We start from the raw sequence: 15,969 nt of genomic DNA on the forward strand, positions 1-15,969 counted from the left end.
GCTATTCCTTTTATTTCTTCCTTTAACAGCTTGTTATGCAATGACATTTTTCAGCAAGTTGCATGGTTTTTTTTTTTTAGTCTACTGATCCTTTTGATGGGGTGACTGTTCACAGACATAAGCATCTGAAAACCAGAGGAAAGAATGGAAAATATTTTGAAACTTCAGCTGTGATGTGGTTCAAGTATGCTCTCTGATTAGGGGTGTTAAGGAGGCATCGTTTCAAAGCAACAGAGCATAAGTGCTGTAGAGTATGATTTAAAGGTGATTAAGGTGCACCTAAATTTGTCCATGTAACAGATTTCTGTTGATGTTACTGGAGCTATGGAGTCCTGTGGGCTTCAGTGCACTAGATACAAAACCACTAGCCATACCCAAGATTTTTTCTCTATTTAACAAACTAGGTAGCTTGCAAAGCAAGGTAGCTTTTTGCCTCAAATGTATCATTTTCACATCTTCTTCTAAAATGCTTTGCCTGATTTTATTTTTTCACAGATGTGTTCATGAGCTTGGCAGATCTTGTAGAAACAGGAGTCTTTTAGCTCAGCTCAGGGCACTAACTGAATGGCTTCTAAAGAAACGATCAGTTCTCAGTTCTCGCTTGCCAACAGGATCTCTGCTTGTGGAAATCCATAACAGTTTAGTGACTGCCTTGGTAGACAATGATACCTAAAGCATAGTCACTTACAGTAATGCCCTGTACTTGTAGACTAGCCCAGAATCAGCAAAACGCTCCAATCTCATCCCTCTTGGGAAGGATAGTTCAACCTTTTAGATCTTTGTATGCAGTCTGGAAGAGCATTGAGTTAGGTTGCTCTCCAAGTTAGTGGCAGAGCCAGGAAAAGTCTTACCCTGACACTTCATGGCTTCTACCCTGAGTAATTGCACCCATGCTGCTGGAATAATGTGGGGGGAATAGGGGTTTAGTGCAGATGTTTCTTTCCAGTACCTACACAGATAGATTAGGTAATCTCACTAATCTTCAAAGTGTGTTCTATAATGTAGGAAAAATTTCTGCATGGAGCATCTCCATGTGGAGGTCTTTGTTGTCGTTTGTACTTCTCTATACAAATAGATACCCCAGCTTTTTCTTTTAATCAGTTAAAAATTCTCAACAACTTCAAATGGAGTTTTGTGTGAGTCAGAAGTAAGAACTAAGAGAGGAAATTAGGATTTGGCCCTCATTTTGGCCTCATTAAAACAATTAAAGCAAAGCTGCAAGTTGCGGTGTTTATATTAAACCAGCTTTGGGGAAAAGGAAGGGAATGCTGTATATTAATTGTCCGGGTGATTTTCTACAGCTGCTTTGAGAGATATGTCTGTTACTTATATTGTAACTTGGATTCTATAGACATATGGCACAGAACACAACTCTCCAGAAAGCAAAAAAGTTTGACTGATGGAAAACAGAAGACAGCAATCCAAAGGAAATCCTGCCAGAGGAGGAGCATGAACCTGAAATTTACTGTTGAAACCAGATTTCTGCCTTGGGCTTAAGTACCACACTCAGCCAATTCTACCATTGATTTCAGTGTGGCTCTGCACAGACGCAAAGAACTATTTTTTTGGACCTGACTAAGTCTGGAGCTTAAGTATTTTTCTGGCATTCAAACTGATTTGGAAATACATGGGTTGGCGTGAACTCCTTAAGCAGTGGGACAATTACAGGGCTTTTTAAAAATCAGAAATGCAGACAGACTGTGAATAGAGGTTATTCTGGCTTTTACATAGTGAATTTGTAAAATCAATCAGCAATTGCAGAGGGCATAAGAGATTTCATTGCACTGTTTAGTACTTTATTAATTGTATTGTGGATGGCAACAGAAGAAACCTGTATAGCAGAGAAGTCTTTTTTTTTTCTATTTAATCTACTGCCTGTTTTTCTGACTTTCCCCTTTCTTGCAGCTCAGCACTTGCAACAGCACAGGTCTAAGCCAGAACTGCCAAGTAGGTTTTGACTCATCTGTTTTTCCTTTTATTTTAGAAGCCAGTAGACTTGCTGATTGGCAGTCATGTCGGTCAAACTGACATTCGTCTCTCCTGGGGATGGCGGTGGTATCAGCAGGAGTTGTTCCTTCACTGGATTCAGCACTGTGCAAAGCAGAAAATTAGCGTAAGTAACACAAAAAAAAAGCACCTGATCATCTGGACAATGAATGTTAGGTACCGTGAATGTATTTTTTAACAAAATCATGTATATATAGAAGTTTTTTCTTAATCTTGATCTTAAAACTTAAATGAGTGTTGTCATGGTTCGCTGGTAAGCACTTACACTTTACACTATACTATCTTACTGCTATATACACTGTGCTTCAGAGGCAGCTGAACTTCTGGTTTGTGAGAGAGATTATGTATCATATTCTTCATAGTGTCCATTTCTTTTAGAAAAATGTTGATATGAAAGGTGTTACCTAATATTTTTTACAATCACTGACCTCCACTTCTCTGCTGTGTTTCTGCAGGGTGAAAAGCAAATGTGATCACAGAGATGATCTCACTTGCTGAAGTTGGTCAGATATAATAAAATCAAGAAGATATGGATAAATAATATCAAAAAAACAGTTTTCCACTTTCCATAAAGTAATGTTTGGGATCTCAGCATGCTCAAGAATCAGTATTAATGTTCCAGTAGGAGGCATTTTGCCCTGACATCTGTTCTAGTGACCCTGGTAGTAAAAGGTGTGTTCTGACTAATAGCAGCTTTCAGATAAGTGGAAGGCCTTCTGAATAGTTATGGTAATTGAAAATCTCATAGACTTTTAAAAAGATGGTGATATTAATGGTGAATCCTGGCAAAAAATGCCATTGATTCCAACTAAAATTCTCCTCCAGTTATTTAAGTGGAGTAGCATTACATGAGAGGAAGGACTGCTTTCTGGCAATGACACAAACTAGAGGAAGGGAGGAAGACAAAGAGTCCAAGAAAGCTACTGCAAATTCACTACTGTCAGTAACAGGTCAATAGTATAGCCAAGGTTGCAATCCAGTCCTTCAGTTTTCAGTCCAACATGGTAATTGCTAAACCATCCTGCACTGTTTTTCCCTTTTTGGTTATTTACAAATTGCTGTGTAGCCTTGCTTTATGCAGATAACTGTGCAGCTTTTCCACTATAAGTGTTCTTGTTCTTTTTCTTAATTTAGTGATCCTTGTATAGCCTGTGGAGTGCTTTCTGAAGATATGATACATAAATAGAAAGTAATATAATCCCTGACAACCAGTGCGTGTTAGAATAATAACAAATCATTTAGAAGTATCATATAGAGGTATTGGAAAGTATGCCTCTAAAAGTATTGTATCCCAAAAAATCCTATTGTGTATCACTAAAATACTGGAGTCATTTAATAAAATATATTTTCAAAGAAGCAAATGATTGTATTACCCTTTTAGGTAAATGTAGTGTGGTAAAGTATGAGCAAAAATGAAATTACAGCATGACTGTGATATGAACAAAAAGTCTTTACATTTGAATAAATTAATTTGTTGTGGAAGATGGAAAATAACACCACCTAGCAAAGACTGGGCATCTAAGATCTTGAAGAAAACACTGACAATAAATTGTTTAAGCAGACTTGAGCTCAAGTGACATAGTAGGAGTTCAAGCAGGGAAAAGATCTACCAGGAAAGGGGCTGAACAGCTGTTTCTCCAACAAAGAAACAGTCCAGTGGGGTAAGAATGCTCAAAACAGAAACGTTTCTATATCCCTTAAGATTATTCTCTTACTTATAGCTGCAAAGGTTTTCTAGCCAGATGCCTCTCTTTATGCATTTTTTTATGATGTTGCTTTTTGTTATTTAAATGTTTAGACAGACAGTTTTGTCCAGGAATTATGACATTAAGAAAAATTTTTGTACTACTCAGTAACAGCCTGGTAAACACCCAAGAGCCTTCTCCAGCATAGCAAAGAAATATTCTAATCACCCTCTCCTAACTTCTCTCTCTCTCAGGCACTGTTGCAAAACACAGCAGGAGATTGCGGGGCCCTATGCAAGGTCTATCCAAAGGATGACACACAAATCAGGTCCACATGGAGATTCTTAAGCAGATGCTAAATATATTTTTGCATTTGTTTAGCAACTTCCTTTTGAGGCTCTCAGTCTGACACACTATTTCATTTTTCCTCACAATGGAAGTAAATATTAGTAGTGATACCAAAATTACTAGGTTCACAAGGGAAAATGACATAGCATCTAACATTAGGTACTGTCCCTGAGGTCCCAAGCTAGCCCTTCAACTTTTCTATGCAATGCGTGGGTTTCTAAACATCAGTGCACTGAGTGCCTATGGGCTGCATCACTCACTAGCAGATACTGAGGAAAAGGGTGACTTTTGGCTGCTTAGCTGTAGTGCTTAGCTGCTGTACATGAAAGTGAAGGGAAATGATTTTCTGAATTTAGGATTTGCAGTCTAAAACTCTGAAGGTAAATATCAAAACTGTTTAATTCCCCCCAAAGTAAACAAACAAAAACCAGGAGTAATTTGGGCTTTTTAATTTCAAAAAGATAGAATTGCCTTATATGTTCTGTATGGTATCTTGCCCTTTGGAGTACTCATCTAAAACATGGAAATGGATACTAATCATTTCTTTGCATGAAAGAATTTTAAGTCATGATCCTTATAAGAGACTCTTTCAACTGTTGTTATTGGCTGGACTGTTACTTCCAGTGTTATTCCTGTTGAAACCCTCTCATTTTGCATGGAATACTCAAAGATTCATTATCTTAGGGAAATGTTGCACATTTCTAATTTAACATTTGTGTTCCTCATTATAGGTAACCTGAGTTCCAAATGGTTTGGTTGATTAACACTTTACATTAAGCCATCATAAAAAATAAGATAATCATTGTGGTGAAGAAACTAAATATCTAGTACTGTTTGGCAACAGATAAGGTGTTAAAAAATGAAGTTAAGTGGAAATTTAGCACCAGGATAACTAAAGTATTTACTTAAAGGTTTCTAGAGTAGGACTGGGAACAGCTCTCAGGTTTGCTGGGCCTATTTAATCACCAAGCTCGATAATCTCTTTAGGCATTGAGTCACATGCCTAGACCTTAAGGCAGCCAATGGATAATTATTAAGCCTGTTGGAGTTCATCATTTCCCCAGGTGAGCTGAATTTAGGACGAGGATTATAGAGAAGGTGGAAAGCTCCTTTGAGTGCAACCAGTTGGCTCAGTCTCATGGAACAGGAAACTTCTTTAGCTAATGTTATTTTAGAGCCTTGACTTACAGGGAGTATTAACAAAACTAGATAAAAATAATTAAGACTTAAAAGACTATATTAGCTAGAAGCCAAGCAGGAACCTGACAATCTGAAAGAACCATTTGCAGAGAGTTCATTTTCTGCTTTAAATATGGTAGATATATAACTAATGGTTAGGGGTGTTGTAATTCATCAGGTTAGCACAAGCAGTCCTGCATGTGGGATTTCTGTTAGAAACAGTATTTGGTTTTGCAGTTTGTCTTAAAAGTAAGTGAAGTGTTAGTTGCTGAAAAAACACTGTAATAATTATATCTTGTATGTAATCTGGGCTTGGTAGTAGGCTTTCCTAAAACATGGTAGGGCTTTAAGTGCTCCCTTTAGTGAGTACGGGCAAAAAGATAGCTGTTATTAAAGGTTTTTTATGTTAGCTCTGTCAATTGGAAAGATAATAGCTTATCCAGTCTCTTGGTAGTATTTTAAAGCTAATTGTGTGTGTTTGTCATAATCTGTGCTTCTTGTGTCCAAGTTAGTGCTTAGAAGTGTAAATGGTTTAGCTTATCTCTGGAGATTACTGGTAGCTGGAGAGCAAAAGTCTCTTGAATTCTACTTCCAGCTCACAGTTGTTAGGCCTTGAGCAGATCAAAAAGTCATTGCCTTGTTTTCCTGAATTGCAGGTGAGAGTCAGAACGGCAATGTCTGTGTCTTGCAGCATGACTAGATCTATAGTTGACTCAGCAGCTAGTGTAAATGTGTACATAGTATTAGGGCCTCAGCTAGTGGCCCAACAAGTCTGTTAAGACAAGTACTAACAGTATGATCCTTTACCTGTTCCAGAAATGAGCTTTTCTTTTCTTTGCTTAATATCCCCCACTTCCTGAAGAAATGGAGACCTGCACAATTCTGCCTTTAAAAAGGGGCAAAAGAGAACCATTAGGCTTCCTTGAGTCTGCTTCAGTCTTGGAGAAGGAACCACTTCTTATTTTTGTTGGAGTCAAAAAAAAAAAAAAAATGTAGCTTTTCTTCATTGGGTATGTGGGGCTGGGCCTGAATGTTCTAATGTTATCCATTGAAGTGTTTTCAGTGTGTCCAAGAGCTTTAATCCTTTTGGTAAAAATATATGGGATTTGGAAACTGGAAACTCTCTGGGTTAGGCATCTCTTCTCCGAGGTGATGTGTTTTGCATCTTTCCCATATTTCTCTTCTTTTTCTACAGAAAGTCTCTCAACAGAAGTTCAGTGAGATCAAGAATGTCACTGAAGTCACCCAAGGCATATTCTTCACTGCAGAAAGGGGCAGTCATCTGGGATCCAAAACCACTGCAGGTGAAGAAAATTTTTGAAGCTTTGAAGAAAGGACTTAAGTAAGGACTCTTTTTAAATATTGTAATTTACTGTACCTAGTCATGCTGCTTAACTCTGTGTATGACATTGTTCTCTGTCTCTGTTTGCCATTCTTTAAATAGCATGCTACTCTGGAGTTTAAAAATCTTTCATCGCTGGGTGGCTTGTTGTAAGAGAAGAGCTAAGCAGATCCCCCTGAAAGACTTAATTGACTTGAAGTGATGAAACAGATCTGTAGTACAACTCTATCTTCTTATGGCAGTGTAAATAAGATTACTAAATGTGTTATTTCAGTTTTATTGCTTTAAAAGTAGCACTGTTTCAGAGTCTTTATTATAGTTGACTGCTGTTGTCTATGGTTGTAGACATTGTTATGTTAGTAAAGACTTGACTAAAAAGGCTAAAGGCCCAATTTGTCCATTTTCTCCATCTGGCAGATGTGAGGTGTATGTAGCAGACATAACAGATCAAAGACTGGGCTGGCAACCCGAATTTGGGGTGTTCTGGCTTTGAGGGAGCTGTCAGTTACATCACCGAAACACTTTTGTTCACTACTGAAATGGCAAATAAAACAGATGAGCTTGCTTTCTTGGTGTTACAGACCAGAAGTTGAGAAGTTGTGGTAAATGCTGTTTGCACTTCACATCTTTGACTCCATTAGTGAGAGGAAACTGATGAAGCTTTAACTAAGTCCTGAAACCTTACTATATAAAATATGAATCATTAGAGTTCATGTTGATAGATCTGGTCTAATATTGCAGGAACTTCATTTACACCCTGAGGCAGCTGTTGGAAGATAAAATGTTGTCCCTTAGATTTGTAAAACCTGTTACTTTCCTGTTACTGCTGCCATCCCACTAACAGTTGATTCATGTATGTTTTTGCTGGCATCCCACTAATGAAGTTCATTTCTATATGTTTCTGCTTCCCTCAGAATTTTGCTACTGTATTAATTATGATTATAGTTGGTTTTTTTCTTAAGGAAAGAACATAAAAAGCACGGTAATAATTTATCGCACACTCATGTTTTTATTCTGATAAAGGACTACTAAGTTCTAGCCCTAAAAAAGAACAGAGGAAAAAAAAAAACACAGTCCATGTCTTTTTATGATTTAGATTTAAAACAAATAATGAAATTAAATGTTTTTGCAGAGTTTAGAATTTATCAGCGCTTAGAGAGAGAAACCATAAAGTGGATTAGTGTTCCCAGTTCTACAGGGAATGCCATATGATCTGAATCATGCCAAAACTGAGTAGCTAACTAATTGACTAAAGTAACCTACAGAAAACAACTGTATCGAATAGCAATAGGAAGTCCAAACTTTAAGTAGATACAGATTAAGTCCATTTGGTGCAGGAGCGACTTGAGTTTTTAGAACAGAATATGTTTTATGTGCCTCCTTCTTTATAGCTATAGCAAATAACTCTTCTGTTAACCATCTGGATACCATTCCATCAAGCTAGCAACTCTAACATGCCTAAATCTAAAAGTGATAAAGCTCTCCTAAAAGGAAAGCAAAATCTTTCTTGCTACCAGCCCTGGCTACTCCTGCACTGAGCAGTTAACAGGCAAAGGTAAAGAGTAGGCTGCTGAATGCTGCAGCCATTGAGTGTCTTGAAGGATCTGTTCTTGTCAACAGTAAGAAAAATGAAATGCATCAAAGCAAATGTGAAAAGTACAGCTGTCTGGCATGAAGTTATTTTGACTGCTCAGCGACTGTGTCTTATGTTGTATTTACAAAGTGACTTTTTCTTTCCTATTTCAACATTAGAGGAAAAAGTTACCTAAGCATGATCTGTATTAAAAGCAAAATTGGAAGGAGATGTCAGCAGTAATAGTTCAAGGCATTGTGAGAACTCCAAAGGGATAACCCATGCATGTAAGCAACTCTGTGGGAGCCAACTGGCATCAAGTGCTTCACACCTTGCAAAATAGTTCCTGTTCTGGAAAAAGTAACGGTTACGTTAAGAAAGTTTCTAGTATGCTAGAAGGTGGTATTCACTTCTGTTTGCTAATACACTGAATGACATCTGCCCTATCTTAACAGTATTTCTACGAGCTTTGTTCTGCAGCCCAAGTGCTTCATGTTGCAGTTCTTTGACTTTGTAAGGTGGAGTTGGTTGAAGACTTACTCCTCAGTGTCTGTAAGATAAGACTTGCTGAACAAATAAACTGTTTTTCTACCTAACAGAAAATGTTCCAGAAGGCCAAACAAAAAATAGAAAATAAAATAAAAGGGGCTTTGTGTGTTGGGCTGTTTTAAAACTTGCTGTTCTCTTCCTCCATCCCTCCTTTCTTCATGCCTTCAGTAGTTCTTCCAGCTCTGCTGCTTTTTTACCTCACATTTATAGAATAAAGCTTATCTTTCACTTTACTTTAAATGAAGGGAAACAACAAAAAAAGTCTGAATTCAGTGTGCATGTGCACATGTATATACATTATGCACCAGTGTTCGCTTTCTTGAATTGCAGTGTAGCATTCTCCTCCTGGAGGAGTGACAAGGATTAGGGAGATTCTTAATGTACATCATCTTTGAATGTTGGGTAGCAATATTGAACATCTGTGGGCACTCACTTTATACTGTCCTGGTTTCAGTTAGAACAGAATTAATTTTCTTCCTAGTAGCTGGTGGAATGCTGTGTTTTGGCTTAGGATGAGAAGAGTGCTGATAACACCCCGATGTTTTAATTGTTGCAGAGCAGTGCTTATACCAAGCCAAGGACATCTCAGCCTTTCGCTCTGTCCTGCCAACAGGCAGGCTGGGGGTGCAGTAAGAGCTGGGAGGGGACAGGCCCAGGACAGGTGACCCGAACTAGCCAAAGGGGTATTCCATACCATCTGACGTCATGCTAAACAATATATAGGGGTGGCTAGCCGGGGGAGGGGGGCCGGACTGCTCGGGGTTAAGCTGGGCATCGGTCAGCGGGTGGTGAGCAATTGCATTGTGCATCACTTGTTTGTACATATTATTAGTAGTAGTATTATTATCATCATTGTGTTATTATTATTATTATTATTATTTTCCTGTCTTATTAAACTGTTCTTATCTCATCTCAACTCACGGGCTTCACTTTCCATTTCTCTCTCCCGTCCCAGAGAGGGACGGGGGAGGGTGAGCGAATGGCTGCGTGGTGTTTAGCTGCCAGCCGGGTTAAACCACGACATATACTTAAGTTCCTCTTCTTACAGATGCTCTTGTACATCTGTCTCCTGATCCTCTATGAGTGTCCTACATATAGGACAAATATTTACTTATGGAAACCATCCCTTCTCATCCATTGACCCATGTTCCTCTATATGGCCATTCAAATATCTAGAGAGTAAAGCAAGAGAAGTCTTCTCTAGAGATGTTAAAAAGTTACTTTTTAACATGCTACTGAAAAAAATCTTTCAGAAGGTGTTATAATGAATGTACCAGAAGGATATAACACTTGAGGTTTTCTTTTTCTCCAGTGAATACTTGGAAGCACATCAGGCTGAGTTGGATTATCTCTCTGGTCGGCACAAAGATACGAAAAGGAACTCCAGATTGGTATGTTGCTCTTAATGTTAATGCCTAAATGACTTCTAAAAGGCTGGCACAAAACTAGATGGTATCTCTCACTTCTGGGACTCCCAGGGGTTTTACAGTTAAAACACTGAGGTAAGATCCAGCAAAGCAGCACACTCTAGAATTTATGAAGTAAGTTAGGTCTAGATGTGAGAAATGAAGTTAGAATTTCTCCGTTTCAACAGCCAACTGTGATGTTTAGATTGTATTCCTTTTCTTACTTAGGTGGTATCTCCGTGCATCTGTTCAGTGATCAGTGTTCATACCTGAGTCTGTATGGAGAGAAGCAGAAAGACCAGGCTTTGTTTTCAGTAGTTGGTGAATGTGTCCTAACAACTTAGATTCTGCTGTGTTCACAATTCCCTAGAACTGTTAGCAACAGTGCTAATGAAAAGACAACTCTCAGATCCAACTTTGCCTTCCATTTGGAAAGTAATATCTAGACAAAAAAAGTCCCGTGCACCATGACCAATGAACATCCAAGTCCTTTTTATAGCTGATGGTGAAAGAATGTCTCATTTCAAGCATCCGTTGGGGTGTTGGAAGTGCCAAACCAGCCACATGCAGAAAATGAGACTGATTCTAAACGTTTTTGTCTGTCTGCTTGTAGTAAACAGTACATCTTAATTCAGTGTCACTAAATGCATAGTGAGTTTTGCAATAAAAGTCAAAATATTGTTACTATGCATGCTCTCCTGTTCAGCCTGTGTTTTTTTTCTTTCAGGCCTTCTACTATGACCTGGATAAGGTAAGATTTGTGAAGATGAGATGAAATATTGTAGGTGAAGGAAAAAAAAAGTGTTGCTTACTGTGTTACTTAAAGGCATGTTTAGGAAATACTGAAATAACTAACCAAGTCCCCCTTCTCTCCCCCCTCTTCAAAAGCAAATTCGCTCTGTGGAGAGATACATTAGAAAATTGGAGTTCCACATAAGCAAGGTAAGGGGGTTTTATATGTTGCATGTGTAAGGCTTACATTGCTATGTAAGCAAACTCTCTGAATAGAAAATACTTTAACTATAATTTGTCTGAAGGGGAATTTCTGGGTACTTTCTGAAAGCTGTAGCCAGTCTGTTACTGAAGGAGGCGATTTTTATTTATTTATTTTCTTGAATGGTTCTATTCAGGCTGAACGTTTGGCACAGTCCAACCTGAGCTTGCCTGTGAAACCAATTTGCGTACTCTGCCAGTTTGTTCGGAAAATAAATAAATAACTCTGCTTTCGGAAGTTTCACACATTATCCCCCTGCCCCCTTTCCCACAAGGGGCCTAGATGGGCTGTTCTTTATTGTGTATGTCTATGATCTGCTTCCAAAGGAATTAAATCTCTCCTCTGACATGGGTAAAGGTGTAGGTGTGTTAATGTATATTCAGGGAATTAACTTTCTTCTCCCTGAGTAATTTTTCCCTGAACAAAGTGTTACTCTACTCCCTGTCTTCCAATCTAATAATCAGAGAGTGAGTTATTTCTCAATATCCCCTCCTTCTTTTGCTGGAATATCTACAAACTGTTGCACTCTGATCAGTCTGTAAAATGCAGGTGTTGCATTGTGGTGCAATACCAAGATAAATGGTTTTGGTTATGGGTGGTTTGAGTGTGTTTTTTTTTTTTTTCTCCCCCTCTGTTAAAGACTGACAATGTTCCTTCCCAAAACATATTAAAATTATGTCATGGTAATTCTTGTAAATTCTTTTCCTCACCTAAAAATCTTGTAGGTGGAAGAACTCTATGAAGCTTACTGTATCCAGTGCAGACTGCGTGATGGGGCCACTAACATGAAACATGCCTTTGCCTTGTCTCCTTCCACCAAAGCCTCCAGGGAGAGTCTAGTGGAGCTCTACAAGAACTTTCAGGGATGCACAGAGGTAGGGAATACTGCTCATATGTAGTGATGACCTGACTGTTTCTTAGCAAAAAACGTACCAGAACTTGCTGTTGGCTTTTTATTATTGGTGGGGGTTTAAAAACAAAACTGAAATACAGGTATATAATGCAAATTGAAGCTTGTGAGATAAATACCTCACAGGCAAAGCTCTTGAGTTCTGTGTGTCATTCCTTCTTTTTTTTTTTTTTTTTTGTCCCCTACTTAACTTGGCTTCATGCATTTGTGAGGACAACTGAAAAATTCATTTAATTTCTGCTTTAATACTAGAGTTAATTATGACTTCCACTGGAAGTAATGTGATGAGAATTAAATACATCACAAGTAAGCCATGCTATTTTTGTAGAACAAACAGTGGAAGGTAACTGAAGGTGAATTGCTTAAGCAATTCCATTCTCCTGTGGAGAGGCATCACAATTTTCTAGCTTAAAGGAGGCTGTAGTGAGGTGGGAGTTGGTCTGTTCTCCCTCGTGCCTGGTGACAGGACGAGGGGGAATGGGCTGAAGTTGCACCAGGGGAGTTTTAGGTTGGATATTAGGAAGAACTTCTTTACTGAAAGGGTTGTTAGACATTGGAACGGGCTGCCCAGGGAAGTGGTGGAGTCACCATCCCTGGAGGTCTTTAAAAGACGTTTAGATGTAGAGCTTAGGGATATGGTTTAGTGGAGGACTGGTTAGTGGTAGGTCAGAGGTTGGACTCGATGATCTTGAGGTCTCTTCCAACCTAGAAATTCTGTGTTTCTGTGAAAAGTGGTATGAATGATCTCTCCATTGGCCTCCACTAGTGCAAATGTTGTTGTCTATGAGTTAAAATATATATTAAAAACAAACAAACAAACAAAAACCAAACAGCCAAAGTTCTTTAAAGATAAGAAAATGGTATGTATGGGAAGGGTAGCTACTCCTCACTGCTTTTCACTCCTAGTGACTGTTCAGTCTTCCTTCTAGGACATGTGCTTTATAGAAGGGGCGTTGGAGGTCCATTTAGGAGAGTTTCACTTGAAGATGAAAGGTATGTTCTTCGCGTGTTTTCTTTGAGATTTATCAGATGAATAAATAGGTTCTCAACAAATCAGATTTCTACATAGGAAACCCAAAATTAGTGTTGGCTGCTTCCACTGTTTTTCTGGATCAGACCCTGAAGAGAATTCTGGCAAACTTGTTTGCTTCAGTGCTATGAAATAGATCTGCAATGGTATCTTATACTCTAGTACAAAAACTGACAAACTTTCTTTCTTTGTCTCAATTTAAGTTTTTCTGAAGAGGTTTGGGCTATAGGAATAGCTTCTGTGTGGAGCTGAGCACAAAGGGGTGTTTACCAGATTGTCTCTTTGTTTATTGTAAGCTGAAGCTTTGTGAGACATTGTAAAACTCGTAAAACTCTTCAAATATGATGAGCTTTTCTTTTCTTTTCAGGCTTGGTGGGCTTCGCACGTCTCTGCCCAGGGGACCAATATGAGGTGCCGTATACAGTGATTCATTTTACCCTTTATTTTACTGCTATGAATTTACAGTAGAGGAACCAGAGTGCAAGGGTGCGACACGTAGAAGGCGAGCGGGTAAACAGACTATGATTAAACCAAGCACTGCTCTGGTGAGGGCAGTGCTGTGGCACACTCATTGGTTGCTCTGGCCTTTGAGACTTAAGAGAAAAAGACTTAAGTGTTAGGAGAGGTTTTAACAGATGGCAGTGATTGTCTATGAAAACCAACCTAGCAGGTCTTTATCTTCAAAGTTGCCCTAGAATCAAGTAACAGTTGCTGCCTGTTTCTTGGAAGACTGCCCTTGGCACGATTTGAATGCATCTCAGTATATTACAGAGTTGCTCTCCTACTTGTAGTGATTCCAAATCAATTCCAATGAGCCTTGTATTTCAGTACTTCTGCACCAGGTAGACATAGTTTTACAAGTCTTTTGGAATGGATGGGATGTGTCGTTAGACATTGATTTAAAGTGTTAAATCTGACAGCCTGAACCTTGCCTCCAGCCTTCTACTTTATACGAGTTCCTAAACGCACAGTGATCAAAAGAACAGCTTTGCCTCTGCAGTACTGGAACAGAGTGAGGCTTGTGGGCCAGAGTGTTCTGGGTTATGTTGACCTACCATCCTTCTGTTTGTGGCTTCTCTTTGTGGTTTCCAGGTTTTTGTGCGACTGGGACGCCAAAAATGGCGGTTGAAAGGCAAGATTGAGACTGACGACAGCCAAACATGGGACGAAGAAGAAAAGATTTTCATACCTAATCTCCACGAGCAGTTTGAAATCAAGGTGTGGTGTATAATGGTTGGATTGGAATCAGTGTGTTAACAGGTCTTCTGTCTTACTGCTTACCTGTTAGTGTACCATGCATTTGTCAAAACTCCTGTATAGCTTTATTTTCTTAGTCTTGTAAAAATAGCAGTTAATCAACGTGTTGTGTATTGAACAGAATTCTACTTCTGTTCTTCCTTACCAGTGCTAGGAGCACTGTGTACTGTACTGGTGCATTTGCTTTCCCATGTTCTGGAGTCTGGTCTGTGTTTTTTTTTCTTTTTTTTTTTTTTTTAAAAAAAAAAAAAAAAATGAAAGACATCTTAAATCAATATCTAGGTTACTGTAGGGTAAATTTTAGATGTGGAGACACAAAGATGTGTATTACTTGTATTACCCATGTGGGATATTAAGTACCTAGAGTTCTGTTTTCTACTGAAAAAGAAAAATGGGTATATGGAAAACATCACTGCACATGTGCATTCTGAATGTGTAGTTCAAACATCCCCCTATGTGGGTGTGCTACAGATTATTTTATCATGTTTGCATTAAGTGATGCTCCATGTTTCCAATAAGCTAATGGCATTTATATGTCAGTACAAGGTGTACTTTAAGTAGTAGTATCAGGTTGCTGAAGAAAGATAAAGTACCTCAAAAGAGGCCTTATCTTTAACAGTAAGGGACCAGTAGTAGTGGTCCTTGATGTAAAGGTGATGTTTTGTGGGTATTTCTTGGAGGAAACTTGTAGTACTTGTGGACCCTTATGCAGCTGGCACTGGTTCTGGTACATACCTAGCAGGTGGAGTTAATCCTTAAACAGCAATTCCAGTGTAGTCTGGCACCTTTCATGGGCTGGAATCTGCACTGTGACTCCTGTCAACCTAAAAGGAGCTGAGATCGAAATCTGTGCTGGACCCTAGTCTATTAGGAAACTGTGCCAGTGTAGTGTTTCAAGCTCTGGCAGTGATGTTAAAGCAGCTATTGCAATGTTCCCCTCCTATCTGGCATCAAGAAGTGGGTTACGTATGTGGGACTTCTTGGCATCTTGCCAGCACAGCCTTTAGAAAAGTGCTTATAACATGTTTTTGGGTGCCGCTGTACAATGAAGATCAGGTAAGAGGCTAATTGAGAGGCTTTTCTTTTTTTTCCTGTAATAGTTGTAAAAATGTGTATTTCTATGACAATGAAAGGCTTTGTTTCATAAGAGCTAATGCAAAGCTTTACTTTTTCTGTCAGCTTATGGAAGTCTGACTAATGTTCTCCACACCATTCTTCTCTTTCTAATTTGTTCTTAATCTTTACCCAGAACAAATTCATAGTAGGTTTGAAAAAATATGAACTTGAAAAGTGCCAAAGAACTTTCTGAGAGGAGCCTAGGAGCACAGCTTTTGCTTATGTTTAAAGGAGATGCAGGCATGGAACTAATTCCTGAAGTGGACTTTCGGTACTTGTGCCAAAATTCTGTACTGTCTGATGCTTTATGCACTTGTTTTGGAACAACTTGATGCAGAATAGATATGTTTTCAATAGCAAAGATGTATAGCAAAAGTTTGATTTAGTTTGTTTTATTTAAGTAGCTGAAAAAACTGCAGGCCTGCACCTGGATTGCTAATGAACTCGGAGCTGCCTGCAGAGCTAGAAGGAAGAACAGGTGCTTATGTTCAGATTTTGCTCCACAGGTTAGCTCAGAACAGTTAGAAGGGTCACAGTAGATGGAGACAGCTGCACTTCGAGATTCTTCAGGCA

General features: G+C 38.8%; 1 protein-coding gene across 13 annotated transcripts in view; it reads left to right on the forward strand.

The window, feature by feature from the left end:
* The window catches only part of RIPOR3 (RIPOR family member 3), a 66,122-nt gene that overhangs the window by 29,986 nt on the left and 20,167 nt on the right, over positions 1-15,969 (forward strand). For 7 of the 13 annotated variants that reach the window (XM_082773079.1, XM_082773075.1, XM_082773081.1 and 4 more), the window contains 9 exons: positions 1,985-2,113; positions 6,415-6,561; positions 9,996-10,074; positions 10,817-10,840; positions 10,978-11,031; positions 11,809-11,958; positions 12,923-12,986; positions 13,391-13,434; positions 14,116-14,241. In XM_082773079.1, the coding sequence (XP_082629205.1) occupies positions 2,013-2,113; positions 6,415-6,561; positions 9,996-10,074; positions 10,817-10,840; positions 10,978-11,031; positions 11,809-11,958; positions 12,923-12,986; positions 13,391-13,434; positions 14,116-14,241 (789 nt within the window). In that variant the 5' untranslated portion in view covers positions 1,985-2,012. The remainder of the gene's footprint in view (positions 1-1,984; positions 2,114-6,414; positions 6,562-9,995; positions 10,075-10,816; positions 10,841-10,977; positions 11,032-11,808; positions 11,959-12,922; positions 12,987-13,390; positions 13,435-14,115; positions 14,242-15,969) is intronic. The other 6 variants (XR_014318590.1, XR_014318591.1, XR_014318592.1 and 3 more) reach the window with 2 other exon arrangements.

The sequence above is a fragment of the Aythya marila genome (genome assembly GCF_965140915.1).
Source record: "Aythya marila genome assembly, chromosome: 16".
Lineage (NCBI taxonomy): Eukaryota > Metazoa > Chordata > Aves > Anseriformes > Anatidae > Aythya > Aythya marila.